This window comes from Tarenaya hassleriana, unplaced genomic scaffold (genome assembly GCF_000463585.1).
Source record: "Tarenaya hassleriana unplaced genomic scaffold, ASM46358v1 Cleome11, whole genome shotgun sequence".
In the NCBI taxonomy this organism is placed as follows: Eukaryota; Viridiplantae; Streptophyta; class Magnoliopsida; order Brassicales; family Cleomaceae; genus Tarenaya; species Tarenaya hassleriana.
In genome coordinates this window covers 1708976-1728018 of record NW_010961290.1, presented here as the reverse complement: position 1 = coordinate 1728018, position 19043 = coordinate 1708976, and the positions used below count along the sequence as shown (strand labels likewise).

At 35.8% G+C, this 19043-nt stretch overlaps 2 protein-coding genes and 1 long non-coding RNA gene across 3 annotated transcripts; all 3 read left to right on the top strand.

The window, feature by feature from the left end:
• On the top strand, positions 1-7378 carry LOC104805459 (ABC transporter B family member 19). The gene is made up of 10 exons (XM_010530028.1): positions 1-570; positions 664-718; positions 1075-1250; positions 1677-1877; positions 2221-2480; positions 2571-2887; positions 2969-3192; positions 3278-4097; positions 4212-4453; positions 5897-7378. Exons 1-10 carry the CDS (start codon positions 304-306, stop codon positions 7103-7105), a joined length of 3771 nt encoding a protein of 1256 aa, XP_010528330.1. The 5' UTR covers positions 1-303; the 3' UTR covers positions 7106-7378.
• Positions 7379-13815: 6437 nt separating this feature from the next.
• LOC104805458 (transcription factor PRE5) lies at positions 13816-14831 on the top strand. The gene is made up of 2 exons (XM_010530027.1): positions 13816-14206; positions 14528-14831. Exons 1-2 carry the CDS (start codon positions 14081-14083, stop codon positions 14678-14680), a joined length of 279 nt encoding a protein of 92 aa, XP_010528329.1. The 5' UTR covers positions 13816-14080; the 3' UTR covers positions 14681-14831.
• A 2359-nt stretch (positions 14832-17190) lies between these two features.
• On the top strand, positions 17191-18121 carry LOC104805457. The gene is made up of 2 exons (XR_770504.1): positions 17191-17423; positions 17722-18121. It is a non-coding gene; the product is annotated as an uncharacterized LOC104805457 (long non-coding RNA).
• Positions 18122-19043: the final 922 nt, after the last annotated feature.

Here is a 19043-nt window from a genome sequence, read left to right as displayed (position 1 = left end):
CACTCTCTCTCTCTCTCTCTGCCATTTTTTTTTATCACTTCGGACAACAACTAAAAAAACACTAACCTAAAGCTAAAGTTCTCGAACTCACAAACACATTGTCAGTTTTTCGAGACCTTAAAAGCATTACTCTTTCCTCCTCTCATTACCTCTCTCTTTCTCTCTCTTAGCTCGGATCTCTCCGTCAATGGTGATGGTCCCGTTTTCTCCCTGAGTTAATTCGTCTCGAGTCTCTATTACTGGGGTCTTCTTTCTTTTCTTCGCTTCCTTTACACCATTCCTCTCTGAGTTCTGTCCGTAAATATGGCGGAGACGATGGCGGCGCCGGCGGCAGAGGCGAAGGCGGTTCCGACGCCGGAGGCGGAGAAGAAGAAGGAACAGAGCTTGCCCTTCTTCAAGCTCTTCTCTTTCGCCGACAGATATGATTATCTCTTGATGATCACTGGTTCTTTAGGCGCCATTGTTCATGGCTCCTCCATGCCCGTCTTCTTCTTGCTCTTTGGTGAAATGGTCAATGGATTCGGCAAAAACCAGATGGATTTGCAAAAGATGACCAACGAAGTCTCCAAAGTAATCGACTTTAGATCCAACCTCTGATTCTGTTTCATTACCAGTAGCGTCCAAGAATTGACTCAGAGTTCTTGTTTTTGTCTGAAATTGCAGTATGCTCTGTATTTTGTCTACCTGGGTCTTGTGGTATGCTTCTCTTCATACGCAGGTCTGAAAATTTCTCTACTCCCCCAAAAAATTTCACCTTTGCTCTTCAGTCTATTACCAGAAAAAGAAAAAAAAAACTAAATGCTACAAATCGGCAAAAACAATATGAAATTCAACTTAGATCGATCCGACGGGCAAAATTTTATTTTTTTATTTTTCTCTCGTTTAATTTAATTTCAAAAGTTAAAGGATAAACGGAGTCCACGTGATCCATGGACTGCTACTTTGTCCGTTTCTTCTCAGCCTTCATCATTCGGCATCTCTCTCACATTTATTATGCTTCATCCTTGATTGTTAAATCTTTTCCCCCCTGAAAATCTTGATATTTCTTGTTGATAATAATTTTTTAAAAAACAGAGATTGCATGTTGGATGTACACCGGAGAAAGGCAAGTAGGTACCCTGAGGAAGAAGTACCTCGAAGCTGTTCTGAAACAAGATGTCGGATTCTTCGACACCGATGCAAGAACCGGAGATATCGTCTTCAGTGTCTCCACAGACACTCTCCTTGTCCAAGACGCCATTAGCGAGAAGGTGATAACTTACCTTTTCTGGTTTGATAATTTTCTGATACCCGTTCATGAGTGTATCGCTGTCTGGAATCCAGACAGGACCGTCAAAATCTAGTATTTTGATTTAATCGCGGGACCCATTTGTTCTTTGATCGATCTAAATCACCGGAGCTCTCAGCCGTGCACGTTAGTACTTAAGCTAACGTGCGCCTCCTCTTGGAGACTCTTCGCTCTCCGCCTTTGGCGCACGTTAGTAGGCATGAACTAGTAAAGCAGGTCCCGCGAGGAGATAAGCATTCTTTTTTTGATCTAGGTGTTTAATTAAGGCGTAAACATTCTTTTTTTGATCTGGGGTGTGTAATTTTAGGTGTTATAGAAATCTGGGTAGGTGAAAAGATTTGAACCATTTTTAGGTTTCGATCATAAATTCTCTGTTTAATCTCCTCAGGTTGGCAATTTCATACACTACTTGTCAACATTTCTGGCGGGATTAGTGGTCGGTTTTGTGTCCGCATGGAGATTGGCTTTGTTGAGCGTTGCGGTGATACCCGGAATCGCTTTCGCCGGCGGTTTGTACGCTTATACTCTCACCGGAATCACGTCAAAGAGCCGAGAATCGTATGCCAACGCCGGCGTTATCGCCGAGCAGGTAAAAAATGGCGTGAATACGTCTTGAATCATTTGGTTTTTCTGATTCTTGCTTGTGCACCAAGTGTTCGATATAATGTCTTTTTTTTTTTTTTCTTTTGTACGGTCTCGTGCTTGTCTTTGTACTTATTGTGAACACTATTTTGGTCTTGATTGCCCACAAGTGATGATGATTTATTAACTTCTCATTGAATCCAAGATCTTAAGCAATGATTGTTCATCGATTTGCCTTTAATGTCACCTTTTCGGATCAAACTTTTTTTTTGTAAAAACAAATCAATGTTCATGATTGGAGGAGGGTGGGGGATTTCTGGGTGTTAATGTTGTCTGAATGATGTATACAGGCAATTGCTCAAGTACGAACTGTCTACTCGTATGTCGGGGAGAGCAAGGCCCTGAGTTTATACTCCGATGCGATCCAATACACGCTGAAGCTCGGGTATAAGGCCGGAATGGCGAAAGGCTTGGGTTTGGGATGCACATATGGGATAGCATGTATGTCGTGGGCTCTTGTGTTTTGGTACGCCGGGGTATTCATCAGGAATGGACAGACTGATGGAGGGAAGGCATTCACTGCCATATTTTCCGCCATTGTTGGTGGAATGTAAGAGCTACACAAACTGAATCCGCCATTGTTGAGATATCTCTGTTTTGGTGTGATGAATTTGTTTTTGAATCTTTTGTTGTTATATAGGAGCTTGGGGCAATCTTTCTCGAATCTCGGGGCTTTTAGCAAAGGAAAGGCGGCTGGTTACAAATTGATGGAGATAATCAACCAAAGGCCCTCGATAATCCAAGACCCGTTGGACGGGAAATGCTTGGATGAAGTTCGTGGGAATATCGAGTTCAAAGATGTAACCTTTAGCTATCCTTCAAGGCCTGATGTTATCATATTCAGGAATTTCTCTATTTTCTTCCCTGCTGGGAAGACTGTGGCTGTGGTTGGCGGCAGCGGTTCTGGCAAGAGTACTGTTGTCTCCCTCATCGAAAGATTCTATGACCCTAACAACGGTAATTGATCAAGAAATTTTCTTATTCGAAAGCTATGTGTACTGTGATTATTTCGTAACTAAGTCTTTTCTTTCTGTGCAGGGCAAATTTTACTGGACAGTGTCGATATAAAGACTCTTCAATTGAAATTTCTGCGTGATCAGATCGGGCTTGTGAATCAAGAACCAGCTCTCTTTGCTACCACGATACTCGAGAACATACTCTATGGAAAGCCTGATGCTACAATGGCTGAGGTTGAAGCTGCTGCTTCTGCTGCAAATGCACACAGCTTCATTACCTTACTTCCCAATGGCTACAACACTCAGGTATCATCAATATGAACGGACTACTGATATTTGATATCTGTACAAGGAAATGTAAACGATTTTAATTGGATTTCTTCAAAACCAGGTTGGAGAACGAGGCATTCAACTATCAGGTGGTCAGAAACAGAGAATCGCAATCGCTAGGGCAATGTTGAAAGACCCAAAGATTCTACTTCTAGATGAAGCCACCAGTGCTCTGGATGCTGGCTCTGAAAGCATTGTTCAGGAAGCATTAGATCGGCTCATGGTGGGTAGAACCACTGTTGTGGTTGCTCATCGCCTTTGCACCATAAGGAACGTTGATTCAATCGCGGTTATACAACAAGGACAAGTCGTTGAAACTGGCACCCATGAAGAACTCATTGCAAAGGCTGGAGCATATGCTTCTCTCATCAGATTTCAAGAAATGGTGGGCACCCGAGATTTGTCAAACCCGTCAACACGTCGATCCCGCTCAACCCGTTTGAGCTTCTCCCTCTCCACGAAATCACTCAGCCTTAGATCAGGAAGTCTGAGAAATCTGAGCTATTCTTACAGCACAGGAGCTGATGGCCGGATTGAGATGGTTTCGAACGCCGAATCGGACAGAAAAACTCGTGCACCAGATGGCTACTTCTGCCGGCTTCTCAAGCTAAATGCCCCGGAATGGCCTTACTCGATCATGGGAGCTGTTGGTTCAGTCCTTTCTGGTTTCATCGGTCCAACCTTTGCTATTGTGATGAGCAATATGATTGAGGTGTTCTATTACAGAAACTATGATTCCATGGAAAGAAAGACTAAGGAGTATGTTTTCATTTACATCGGTGCTGGTCTCTATGCCGTGGTTGCATATTTGATCCAACATTACTTCTTCAGCATTATGGGAGAAAACCTCACCACAAGAGTTAGAAGAATGATGCTATCAGGTATTGCATTTCATCGTTATACTCAAAATTTCTTGAACACTTTTTCCGGGTTATACTCTGTACCTTGATTCTTGCATTGAGCTTTTCACCTGAATTGTTTCTTGTTTGTTCTAGCCATTCTGAGGAACGAGGTAGGATGGTTTGATGAGGAGGAACACAACTCGAGCCTTGTTGCTGCCCGGTTGGCCACGGATGCAGCCGACGTGAAATCTGCAATGGCCGAGAGAATCTCGGTGATTCTGCAGAACATGACTTCACTTCTCACATCCTTCATTGTCGCTTTCATAGTGGAATGGAGAGTTTCTCTTCTCATCCTGGCTACATTCCCTCTTCTAGTCCTCGCCAACTTTGCTCAGGTACTTCAATTTTATTCCTTAAAATCTCCAAATTTATAACGTTTTTTCATTTTCCATAACGATTACAACCCGCCATCTACTTCTCTATCCCCAATGATTACATTCTAAAGAATTCTAAAAGAGTTATTCAAGTAGATATCAAACCCAGAACTATGAATATGAATATTAGTATAATGAATTTAAAAAAAGGAGTCTTTGCTTTTGAATTTTCTGCATCTGATTTGGATCTCTGGAATCTTGCCTTCGCCATTATGATCTCCAGATAAAACGACAAAGCCCATTTTTTTTTTCAGAAAAAAAATTAAAACTTTCAACACATCTCTGCTTCTGCACGTGCTCCCCTTCAGTTCCAGTGCATTTAATTTTTCAATGAATCATAAAAAAAATAATGAACTTTGTTTTCGAAATCTGTGTAAAGGTCAAGATCATGGAAACCTATATCAATAAGTGTGAAGAACAGAATTCTTTAATTTCTGGGCTACTGTGTAGGATACTTTATTGCCTTGGTACTGAAGGCCATAGATAACAGTGTTCATGAATATAGCTAAGATTCCTCTGTCCTTTACCCATATCTGTTCTTTGCTTCCATTGTGGTAAAGTTTTCTACTTTAAGCTTTCATATTTACTTCCTCTCTGAATCTGACCAGCTCTGTTATTATTAAATTCTAAACATATTTTGCAAGCTAATTCGCTCATGAATTTACAATAAATTCTCATGTGCACTCACCAGTAAAAAGAATGAATTGTTTTTATCCAAGAATCTCTAGGTTTAAAGGAAAAATATTTCTTTTTCTCCATCTTGTTTGGCTTTCTTAGTCAAAGATGAACTGTATTGGTTCTCTCACTCATTCATTTCTTTACTTGATACAGACAAGTTTTTGTCTGTTACTCTGATACAGTGTGTGTCAGTTCTTCCTGTCCGATTTCAACAACCCAGCTTTTATAATTGATCTGTGTGTGTGTTTTTTCCACCTCTTTTTCTTGTTTCAGTGTTTGGTACATAGGCTCTGATAAATTTTGTTTTACTAGCTGCAGCTTCAGACCTAGCTATAAGATAACACCAACCATTTTCAGAATTTCCACAAGATTCCTCACCCGTGATTTAATTATTTGTTGAAGAGAAACTTGTACACATATAAAACATATGTATGTATATAACATATTCACATATACATTGCTTAGACATTGTTGCTAGAAGTAAAAAACCTGCTTATCATTTGTTGAACATCATGTAAACTTGTCTGTACCTCAAAATACATCACTTAGTTGAGTGAAAAAGAACAATATTTAAAATAGAGTTTAGATTTCTAGTGCAATCTTTGAACCGGGACTTGTAGAGTGGAACTGATTCGTTTCTATGACTGCCCGTATGATTCGTCAGTTATTCTTAGCTTAATCATCGAAATTGATGTGCTTAACTATGAATTTGACGGCATTTCGCAGCAACTATCTCTCAAAGGATTTGCCGGAGACACGGCCAAGGCTCATGCAAAGACTTCAATGATAGCAGGTGAAGGAGTCAGCAACATTAGAACCGTTGCAGCTTTCAATGCTCAGGACAAGATCCTGTCTTTGTTCTGTCATGAGCTTCATGTCCCTCAGAAAAGAAGCCTGCGTCGTAGCCAAACCTCGGGTTTCCTCTTCGGCCTCTCCCAGCTTGCTCTCTATGGATCCGAGGCTCTTATCCTCTGGTACGGTGCCCACCTCGTGGGCAAAGGGGCCTCGACCTTCTCCAAAGTGATCAAGGTGTTTGTTGTTTTGGTCATCACTGCAAACTCGGTTGCTGAAACCGTCAGTCTTGCTCCTGAAATCATCCGCGGAGGTGAAGCAGTAGGTTCGGTTTTCTCTATCTTAGACCGGCAAACCAGGATTGACCCTGATGATCCCGATGCTGACCCGGTTGAGACAATCCGTGGAGAAATCGAATTCAGACATGTCGACTTTGCTTACCCGTCAAGGCCTGACGTGATGGTGTTCAAAGACTTCAACCTCAGGATCCGAGCTGGGCAGAGTCAGGCACTTGTTGGGGCAAGCGGGTCAGGGAAAAGTTCCGTGATTGCATTGATAGAGCGTTTCTACGACCCTCTAGCCGGGAAAGTGATGATCGACGGGAAAGATATCCGGAGGCTAAACCTCAAGTCTCTGAGGCTCAAGATAGGTCTAGTCCAACAAGAACCTGCCCTGTTCGCAGCAACCATCTTTGACAACATCGCATATGGGAAGGACGGAGCAACAGAAGCCGAGGTCATTGAAGCAGCACGAGCAGCCAACGCTCACGGTTTCATCAGCGGATTACCCGACGGTTACAAAACTCCGGTGGGCGAAAGAGGAGTACAGTTATCTGGTGGGCAGAAACAGAGGATCGCTATTGCAAGAGCCGTGCTCAAGAACCCTACAGTCTTGCTACTAGACGAGGCAACGAGTGCGTTGGACGCAGAGTCGGAATGCGTGCTACAAGAGGCTCTAGAGAGGCTCATGAGGGGCCGGACCACTGTGGTAGTGGCTCACCGACTCTCCACGATAAGAGGGGTAGATTGCATCGGCGTGATCCAAGACGGGAGGATCGTCGAGCAAGGCAGCCACTCCGAGCTCGTTAGCCGGCCCGAGGGAGCGTATTCGAGGCTTTTGCAGCTTCAAAACCATAGGATTTGAAGCTTTGCTTTGAATTGCAGGGTTTGGGTTATGGAATCTCTGGTTTGATTCTTCCTTGGATTCTCAGGTTCTAACAGTAATGTAATTTTTCTCCGGACTTTATTATGGATTCTATGGACAATGGATCGATAATGATGATGATGATGATGATGATGTGAAATAGGTGTAGATATTGAAGCTTTGAGTGTTGGAGATTCTCATGGTTTTTGCAGAAGAAGATTATGTGATATGAGAAGATACTATATATTTGTTGTATAATGGGTTATAATTTTCCTTGGCCTATTTTTCCGCTCTTTCTGAAAACCATTTACTAGAAATCGTTATTTCGAATATCAATTCATATCTTAATCAAATTCAATTAAAAAAACGGACATGCATTTTTTCAAATGGATTTAATGAATTTCATACGGATATAAAAATTATTAAAACAAATCTCTTTCAAAATTAATATTTTTTTATAACGTAAAACTGAAATTGAATTTAATTCAAAGAAAGCTTGAATCGAAAGGTCCCAACACAAAACCAATATATATATATATATATATATATATATATATATATATATATATATAATTTTAACAAAAAAAACTCGAAACTAAAAATAATCGTAACAAAATCCAACCAAAACATATCCATATTATTCCTCCATGGATTTAATTTAAGGTAAAACAATATATTCATATAATTTTCCCGAGAAAATTTAAGAGTAATATTTGTTAATATTATCAAAGCAAGATTGGTGAAATAATTTGGGATATTTCTGTGTTAATATTTGAACTGATAAAAAAAAAGGGTACATATGAGTTTTATTTATTTATTTGTATTTTTATTAATTATTTATATGTGTACTTGGATCTCAATAATTACATGGAAAAACAAACCAAAGTCACCAACTTTGAAGCTCCTTTTTAATCGATCTGTTATGTTGTGTCCCTTGCCTTTTTTAATTCATTTGCATGTGGTTTGCTCTTGTGTCTTTTTAAGATAAGGACCAAAGCTTCTTTATAATCTGCTTTTTCTCCAAAGTCCCACATGAAAGGGTTATTACAAGATTTTATATTTTATTATATATAGTACACGACGATCTGTAATTAAAATAAAATAAAGCAAAAAAAAAGTTGCAGAAAAGCTGAAATGTTTTATGAATTTGATGGAGAAGTGTTCATGTAATTATTATCACAACAAGATTTTGAGATATGTTTTTGAATATGAACCGGCATCAGAAAGACCCTCAATGTCCCACTCTCTGCCACAGCTCAGTTGTCCACTGTGTTATATATATATATATATATATATATATATGAATCGAATCAATGAATCCTATAAAAAAAATACTTTAGCCTTATATTATATATATGTGTATATAATGATAAGAGTTCTTTGGAACATGAACTAATTAATTACAATCTTAATTCCTATTTTATAATAAAGGTTTTGTTTTTCAGATCATATCTTTTGGTATAATGATGAAGCAAAATTACACGCATGTACGAGTGACATCTTGTATTTTTGAAATGTCATTATATATATATCTCCGACTTAAAATGATTATTATGTTATTAGAAAAGAAAAGATGCCAATTTCTCAAATATAGAAATAAATCATTTACCCAAATATTATTTATAGAAATTTAATCGGTTCCAAAATCAATAGCAAAATACAAAAGTTGACCCGACTCGGTGTTATGAGTTTCCGAGGCAATCAAATGATAAAACTCTATATCATAAAAAGTTAATAAATAATAACCAACATCTTATATATTTTATAAAAAAAAATTAAAATAAGGGTTATTCCTTTTGACATTACCAAATAGTAGAGAACAAAGAAGCCGTGAAAGATTGATTTAGAAAAACCTTATGATATGATGGAATGACAAATCAATGCCTTGGATCTTAGGTTTTGTTCTTAGATTCTCGAGTGTTGTAGATACACACACACACACACACACACATATATATATATATATATATGTATGCATATATATGCGTATATGTGTGTGTATGATTGGGGTGGTGTGTACTATTGATGCAGGGGTAGTGATAACGATGGAGGTGGGAGAGACTGTTGAGATGTGGACTCTTGCTATGCCTCTGCCTCAGAAGGAGGGTCCACCCTTTTTCTGACATCTCCAATTCATATCCATGTCCTTGCCTTCTTGGATTTTTTTTTTTCTATCTTCTATTCTCACTTTTTTATATGCCTTTTTCCTTGGGATTTTTGTATAATATTTATCTTATTTAAATTGGACCCGACATTAATTTGTTTTTATAATTCGCATTGAGATGGGGCCTTCGGGGGCAAAGCAACAGTCAAAGTTGCACGCACTTCGTGTCCACACTCACTGCCCACAACTATTTATTTCCAAATGTCGGAATTTTCGATTTGATTAATCTTTTTATACGTAAAAGTTTTATAATTTTTCTTTTCAATAATCGAAGTTCGAAATTCTCGGATTCTAAAAGTACAATGTTTTCATAAGAAAAAAAAATCATATATCTCATAATCTACATTGTAATATTTTGTGGATGGACATTCCGTACGGACAATATGAGAGTAAATAAATATACAGAAATTAATCTCATTAATGAAGAGCAAACGAAAATTCTTGTTGATTATTAATGCATTTAACTTTACCAAAAAAAAATAACTCTTGTTGATCTTTTTCTTTTTATTTTCTGCCAGTTAAATGCATGCTGATTACACACGTGCACACGTACCGACGTACGTAAATATATGCGCATTGAATTCTTGAGATCTATCGATTCGTACGCATGGACCGGTTTGGGCCTATAAGTTGTTAACCGGAAACGTGATCCGGTTTGCACAAAAAAAAAATCCTAGACCGGAAGCGATGTACCGAGCTGGCCCAAGTTCTAAATTTAGGCCCATTTACATTCGTATATGGGCTCCATGACTACGTTTGGGCTTTTTTATATTTGTAACGAGCTACAAATTCCAATTGTAACTGAGATTTTGGGCCGACGAATGAAGCTGAGTTTCTTTTTGACGTACATATTGCACATATAAATGTATGTATTTTCGGTGGTCGTGGTAACTTTTGTCCAAAGACCAAAATAAATGTACTCATTCTATATACAAAGGTTGGGTTTTATTATCCATATATAAAGGTTGCTCCCGATGCGGAGGTTTACTTAGTCAGCGCACCCGAATGGTAGCAGTTAGGGATCCTCTGTTATAAAAAAAAAATGTATTCATTCTACATTACATACACCGTAATTCTTATTCTTATTATAATTATTATTATTATTATTATTATTAAAAGTTTTACATTTAACTTGGTAAAGGGAGGTCGGTGCACGAGTCAAAACAATTATCTAACGATATTAATTGATAGATTGACCAATTAGTTTAATTAATGTGAATAATTCCTTAACGTATGTGAGTAAAGCCAAGTAGGTGAAGTGTGCTTAAAACATCATTAAGTATTTTGTCGGTCCAAACAATTTTTTAAATTTAGAAATTCATCTTGTCAAATTTACGCCAAATACCAAGTTTAATTACCGTGAATTAATACGATAGCATGCATTGATATAATTATTACGTCGTCGTCCAGTAAAAAAAACGTAAGCTCAAACTACGACGATAATCACGTAGCGTAAAACCAACCCACGATATCAAAATAATTACAGCCTATGGATAATAATAATACTTAATTGTGTGATTTACATAATCATAAACATAGTTGAGGTCTGAGACGAGACAGTATTTTATCCAAAAAATCAATAATATAAATCTAACGAAAAAGAAGTGGATCTTATTGCAATTGAATTTAATCCACTTAGATGTTGTACTGCAAGCACAATATCTTGAATTCTAGATTTTGTGTCTTTATGAAAGAATGATCATTAAACTATGGAAAATTTCCAAAAAAAAAAAAACAATTTTGACAAAATAAAACCCAATTTTTTCTAACAGAAAAACATTGAGTTTTTTAAATGATCCAAAATAATATTTGAACTATTTGGCTAATGTCAAATTAAATAATCGAACTGACGTGGTCTATGAAAATATTGACATGGCAGCCGAAAGTGATGATGTGGCGTGACAATTTTTTTACGCCATATCTACATTTTCGTACGTCACGTCAGTTCGATTGTTTAATTTGACACTTGCCGAATAGTTTAGATATTATTCTGGACAATTTAAAAATTTTAGTTTTTATTCACAAATAAAAGTTGAGATTTTTTTGTCAAAATTAAAAAAGTTGAGTTTTTTTTAAGGTTTTGCCTTAAGACTATTTCATATTATTGCGTTATACGAAAACGTTCTAGAATATTTAGAATTAAGAAATCAAATAAATTAGTTCCATTATATTAACTATACCGTTTCTACATTATTATATACATCCCATATATATAAATTCGGGAATATTAAATTACGTAATGTATGTTGAAAATTGTGTTAAATGTGTCGTTTCTACACTACTTTTTGTATGGATGAAATCGATTTGGAAAGAAAAAATCAGAAGGAAGATAGACATAAAAACATCGTGGAGCCTATGAGGCCTAACGTTTAGTACTCGAACTCACATGGACTAACATGTAACATTCTTCTTTGTGATTAATTTTAATTGTCATTTTTATATTCACTTCACCCCCCCCATATATATATATAAACATATATAACGTGTAATATTTTGTAAATGAATGTTATACAAATTCTGAAATATTTATATGTATCGTCTAAGTCTATATAATCGACATTAAGAAGAAGAGATTACAACCGGGTCTGATATAAAGTTATAAACCAAACATATTTTTAATTACTAAATTAAAATTAATAACGTGACTTGGGGATTGGTAGCGGTGGAGGGATACATCCCACGAATTTAATGTTTCCGAAAACACGTGGCTTTGTTGGTCCAAATATTTTTAATGATTTACTTATTATTGTTCTGAAAATATTTCGGATGGACATAACATTAATATTTTTGGGTGTGTTACATAATTTTTGGATTTGTAGTGATAATGTAATTGGAGAACAAGAAATCTAGAAATTTGATTTAATGGACCGAAAAGATGCCATATTACTCAGAGACATGGATGTGACACGTGTCGTAGTCGATGTTCTTCGAAGCAAATTAAATGATAGAATATCAGCCAATTATGGAATGATTTAGTATAAAATATAAGATCTTAATTCAATATTTCAATTCTAATCAAATTAAGACAAATGTTCAGTTTTTGTAAAATCACCGTATATAGTTTTTACTTACTATAAATAGCCATTTGACTAACAAAAACCTTTAAAATAAGTCTTGTGACCAATAATTATTATTTAAATTTATAATCCAATAATTTTTTTATAATTCGAAAATTTATCGAACTTTTTTCTAATTATATTTAACAGAAAATTAGAAAATTTAGATAAATATTTTTTTCAATATTTGAATTTGAATACGGATAAGAGTATATTTTGCATATTCGCTTATCACGATAACATTTAAACTTGGTTAATTCGATAAATCTTGATGCCATATTAAATTTTAAATAAAAATTTAAGTAATTGTGTGTTTATATATGTGTGTGATTTTTGGTATTTACTTGGGTTTATTTAATTTTTTATATATGGACCCTCGAGTTTTGTTTTATTGGATAAAGGGAAATAAAAACAACAATATCAGTACAAAACTTTTTTCAATGTGATGTGAGGCTTAGGCAATCAAGCTTCCACAGTCACAAATTGGTTGTCCCCTTGTATGAACAGTAGAAAATTAACAAATTCCCTCTTGTCATAAAAAAATATATCGTATATTTTGCAAAATTCAATTTTTTATTATTTTAATATTCATTTCGAATTTAAATTTGATTAATTCAATTCAGTTTTCTATACTCTAACTAAAAACGTCCATACCTTAATTTAGTAAGATGTATTTAATTAAATCCCAAAATTTATCTTTCTTCTAATATTATTTTCACAGTTTTTCTACCTAGTTATACCCTAAAACCATTTTTAATGTCATAATTATACACAATATAAACAACCAAAAAATATCAAATTTTGGATTATAGCTTGTACTCAAATATTATATGTTGGGTTTAAGAGCTTAATCCCGTGGAACCATTTTAATTGTCTTTACATTATCTATTTTTAAAAAAAAAAATCAAATATGAGAAATCGAAAACACAAACCGAATGTAAACCGGAGACAAACCGGATATCATCTAATACATGTGATCAAAACTAATTAAGAACCACAACAACCACACCATATAAAAAAGAGATGAGAGATTGAAAGTCATGTCATCACATGGTTTTGCCTTTTTGTGACATGCACATGAAGGGCCACACTGTTCGCTCAACATGAAACATTTCTCTTATATCCCACTTGAGCTTCATCCCCAACTTGGGAACACACAGTTTTTCATCTCTCTCCATGCACCAATTTATAAAACTCCCTCTAAATTATTCGTTTTATTTATCATCGAAATCTTAATTAATGTTTAGTCACATATGTACACGTCAATATGGTACTAATGAAAGCAAAATATGATTTAATTATAAGATTTGATTGCATGGCATTCAAATCTCTCTCTCCCCCCCCCTCCATGACATCATTGACTAGGTTTAGTCTCTCTCTCTCTCTCTCTCTCTCTCTCTCTCCCTCTCCCTCTCCCCTTGTGGTCCTTCGTCTCTTTAAATCTCTGTTATCTCTTGGTTTGATTTATATATATATATATATAGAGACCTAGAGTATCCAACACCCAAACACTTTCTCATATCTCTTCCTCTCTTCTGACTTTGCTTTTTCCTGTTTTTTTTCTTGGTATCTTCGTAACATTAATTGTCTTTTGTTCTTAAAAAATTCAGAAGCTATAGTAGCTATATTAAAGCTTATCTCCTCTCTCATTTCCAAGTATTTCCATAACCTCCATTCCTTCTAGGGCTAGTGAGAGAGCTCTCATAATTTGGATTATTCTTTTATATCACATTGTACCAAGAATCAAAAAAGGATATGTCGAACAGAAGATCAAGACAGTCTTCGAACTCTCCGAGGATCTCCGATGATCAGATCATCGATCTCGTGGGCAAGCTCCGTCAGCTTTTACCTGAAATCCGTGAGAGACGTCGATCTAATAAGGTACTTGAATTCATCGTAATGAAAGAATTGGGAAAAACAAAAAGAGAACGGGTCGCTTCCAAACTTATAAATAATATTTTTGTTTTTTTTATCGAAAAGAAAAGAGGAAGTCGAAACTTTTGACTCCGAACATCAAGGACAAGATGACTTTTCATGCCCTTTTTCTTAACGTTTCAATTTGACCCACTAAAAGTCTTGTTGTGTAAGTTTACATGCATCCAATTCATCATCATCATCATCATCATCAGCATCACACACACATATATATGTATGTATGTCGGCTTCAAAATTTTCTCTTATACATGGGTTTGTTTTGTGAAGGTGTCGGCTTCAAAAGTTCTGCAGGAGACATGCAACTACATAAGGAACTTGCACAGGGAAGTGGACAACCTCAGCGAGCGTTTGTCTCAGCTTCTGGATTCTGTCGACGAAGATAGTGCCGAAGCCGCCGTCATTAGGAGCTTATTCATGTGATATCCATCTATTATGACATGCATGATCTCTCTCTCTCTCTCTCTCTATATATATATATATACATCTACGTATCTATCTATATATAAGTACTTATGTTATCTAATCTTCCTCGTTATATAAGAAAAGACGGGTTTAATCTTACGTCAGTTTACAGTAATTGTCCATTAGTTATATTCCACAATCCAAATAACTTAACCGCATCCAGCATATGTTATATACGTATTTCTCTAGCTACACATAACACATATACACGTACGTATATACACAGATATATACGATGTATTGAGTAAATGACGAAACTTGGGAGCACAAAACCCTATTGTTACAAATTCAGAGATGTGATGTCTGAACTCTATCGTGTCAGTAAACGGCCGGAAAATTGCGGGAAATAGAAACTATTCATCAATGCGAACATTTAATTTCTAGACATTGGGTTCTATAGAAGTGCATCGTGCCCATTTATTGCGTTTATCCTATACTATCAACTACTATATATATATTTATATTATTGATACACACGTATGTATGTCGAAAAGTGTAACATACATATAATGATTACATATACTTTATATATGTATACATACACAGACATGTATATGCGTGCATATAAGATCACACTTCAAGCTTTGCCGCTAAAGGATTGTCCAATTAACTTATGTATAGTACAAACTTTACTTGAAATTGACTAACGCATCCCATGTGTTATAAAAAAATGTCGCATTGCGTTCAATGTAAAAGCATCTCATTATTTAATCATTTAGCATTTCCGTATAACGAAAATTATAGAGTTTGAGCCATATTTATACAAATATATACACAAGATGAATACATGCAAGAGCTACTCGACGAAAGCCATTTCTTTAGTGGATATATATACGACAATGAAATCATAATTGTAACAAACTCGTCAAATAATCGATTCCGTGGATGAAATATACCATTTAACTATGGTTATTAATTTAACTATGGTCATTTAAGCATTTAGATTCTAAGCGTTGAATATGATGAAGTTTGAAGTTTCTAAGGCTTTAATGGGAGTGGAAGAATATGATGAACATTTTCGGACAATGCGTTTACTTGTCTTTCTTCCTAGAAGTAGTAGCATGTCTAGAATTAATTAATTAATTGTTTCTAGAATTAGAGATATGCCCCACTAAATTATTAAACTAATAATATCATAAAAACATAAACTTAAAATTTAATATATATTTTTCGTACCATTTAGTACATTATATATTAAACAAATGGAACTAGCTTTATCTGTAAAAATCATTTTCACCATTTCATTGACTCTCACCAAAATTGCATAACTTGTCAATTTACTAACCATATATATCCACTAACCAGAGAATTAATTCCATAATGACTCCAATAAAACATCATAATCAAGGTAATTTCTCTACCTATCACCAACTTTTACATTCAATATGAACCTTTGACAGGTTTTTAACTTTATTAATCTTCGTCAGTCAATTTTCATGAAGTTGATTTATAAAGTAATTTGCATAGAATAAGCATCTGATAGAGGCAAAAAAGATGCTGAAAATATAATTGAACACGTCACATAAACCCCATGATTGCAAGCATGTTTTATTTAACTTTGACGTTCAAAGCTTATAAAAGGGCAATTTCCACACCCACATAAGTTTGAAATGAGAAAAAGCGATAAAGATACCCTTCAAAATTAGAGCGATAGCATATATTTACGAGAGAAAATGTTTAGCTTTTTTTTTTCCAAGTAAGGAAAATGACGAATTATCATCCATTCTTGCAAAAGATGAGTTCTTTTGGTCAAATATAAAAAAAAAATAAAAAAGAAGAAAACTTTCATGACATGCAATATGTATATTTATATGCATATTCATATACGTATCTAAGAATATATATATTAATGTATGTACGTGTATATATGAAGATGAGAAAACTCTGGTACGGAAAGAAATATAGATATATGCGTGTGTGCATAGAATATATATGTCTTTATATCTTTATTAATATTTAATTAATTATAATTTGGAAAGACATTTCCGATGTACGTTCTTCGGACAAACAAAACCGAAACTGGTTGAAGCTTGTTTTTAAAAAGAGCCCAATAGATCAGACCCATAAATGGCAGTTGCTTATTGTTGGATCATGGGCTTTAAATTGACCCAACACGTCCATAACTTCATGTAAGACGGATTGGTTGATTCCATAAAAAAAGCAATATTAATTCCATATAAATTATCGACGTAATAATCAATACATTGGATGATTTCCGATTTTTATATATTAAAATATCAAATATAAAATTAGTGAACGCTGTCGAAAACAATTGAAATTCGAATTAGAATATTTTTTTAATTAAATTCAAATATCCATCTATATATAAAATTCTGCTAAGATATTTTAATTTTTCTATTTATTGTCGATTAATGGATAAACACAACACAAGGAAATCATATTTAACGAGATATAAAACTTTATGATAATTTGGATCTTTGTATATATTATTTTTTGTAGCAGGATTCTTGAATCTTGGGTTTACACTTTCCAGATTGTCTCGCCAACCGCTCGCTTTCATTCCTTTCACGCAACTCATTACGCATCTCTCTCTCTCTCTCGCTCGCGCTCGCTCTCGCTCTCGGCATCGTTATATCGGTCTTACCCTGCGTTTTGATTTCTAGGGTTTATCCTCCCTCCTCGACTCGTCGGAATTTGGAGACTACACTTTGTAACGCTTGACTGAAGCGTTTTCTCCGCGGTCGGTGTTTCATTCTTGCATGATCCTGTTTGTGGTTTGGGACAAAGCCCATTTTGCTAAAATCCCTGTTTCCATACCGACTTTGCTTTCTCGGTTGGAGCAAGTTCCTGTTTTTTGTTGTTGTTGACAAATTTACAGCTTTTTGTTTTTTTGATAAATGAAAATTTACAGCTTTTACTTGTAATTATCAATCTCTTGAATAGTCTTGATGGTTCCCGGAGATGGGTTTTTGCTTCTCGTATCTGGGTTTCGATAATAAGTTGCTTTAGCTGTCATTTTCATGGGTTTATTGTTACAGTGCTCGTTTTGGGGCTTCTCGGAGGTGGAAATGTTGGAAATTTAGGGTTTATAGGAGGTGAGAAGAAATGGTGTTTGGTCCGGATTCCGTTGGGGATTAGATGGCGAAGGAGAGGGAAGTGGATGCTGGTTCAAGTTTATTTTCCTTAGAAGCTGCTTGTCTTCAAGGTCCAAAGTGGATAGTTCAGTCAGCACCAGCGGCACAAGTATACAATATGGTATAGTTTCGGAATTATGTTGTCGGAGAAATAAATGTGCAGCTACTGATTCCACGGTTATCTCGTTGCCTGTGTTCTGTTGCATTCTCGAGTTTACATCGGAATCAATGTAGCTTTCCACTGAGTGCCGAGACATTGGCACATTGTGTTCTTTGCTAGAGTGAAGATGGTCATTGTGGAAAATGCTTGATGAATTCAGTAACATATGTTGAAGTGGTTATCTCTAGAAAACTGGTATAAGATCAATGGACAAAAACAGGCGAAGTGGTGAACATAACCTAGTTGAGTGGGCCTGTCGATACCTTGAAGAGAAACGAAGATTCTGCTGTCTGATTGATCATCGTCTCGAAGGACGGTTCTCAATCAAAGGATCCTAGAAGGCCATCCAATTGGCTGCAAGATGTCTTAACCGTGATCTCGAGTCTCAGCCTCTGCAGGATCTGACGGACTTGACTTGCTCCTCATCGTACTTTCAGGTTGATAACGCAAATCTAGGTGTGTAAATAAGCTCAAGTAATAAAAATCCTAGATACAGCGAATACCGCAAGGGTACGGATCAACTGTAGTACCAGGGTCGAACACAGGGAATAGTTAACACTAAGAACAAGACTCGACTAAGAACCAGATCAGGAAATAGCAGATGGAATAGATGAATACCGAAAATAAAGCAATAAATTAACTAAGTAAAATCAGATAAATAAACCACCGTAGCTTCGGGATAACCTTAACGCGCAGGGATTGTTTCTAAGGATGAAGAATCTACGAATATCGAACTCTAATCGGGGATCTCAAGTTCTAATATCAGATTTGGCTCTCTCAAGTCCTAAATCCACTATCCAATAATTTAACCTATCGATCTCTCAACCTAATAGATTAAAATATCAAACGCATTAACGATCACTATCACAGTTCCTAAACCGATTAACCTATCTCTCAATAGTCTTAATCAATTCATTCAATGAATTCTTTCCAAGTCTAATTCCAACTCTCGTTGTAAATCAGAATCTAAGATCAATCAATCAACAGGCCAAGAAGATCAAAAGCAATAAACTCAATTCAATTAAACCGCCGAGTATCGATAACGTAGTCTCGGAAAATAAAAACC

What these genes read in the sequence shown, in the direction of transcription:
- LOC104805459 (XM_010530028.1), top strand. Translation starts at nt 304, where the DNA reads ATGGCGGAGACGATGGCGGCGCCGGCGGCAGAGGCGAAGGCGGTTCCG. An exon ending in ATGCTTCTCTTCATACGCAG is followed by an intron (nt 719 to 1,074) that starts GTCTGAAAATTT and finishes TTTAAAAAACAG; the next exon opens with AGATTGCATGTTGGATGTAC. An exon ending in TCCTCGCCAACTTTGCTCAG is followed by an intron (nt 4,454 to 5,896) that starts GTACTTCAATTT and finishes GGCATTTCGCAG; the next exon opens with CAACTATCTCTCAAAGGATT.
- LOC104805458 (XM_010530027.1), top strand. Translation starts at nt 14,081, where the DNA reads ATGTCGAACAGAAGATCAAGACAGTCTTCGAACTCTCCGAGGATCTCC. An exon ending in AGAGACGTCGATCTAATAAG is followed by an intron (nt 14,207 to 14,527) that starts GTACTTGAATTC and finishes TGTTTTGTGAAG; the next exon opens with GTGTCGGCTTCAAAAGTTCT.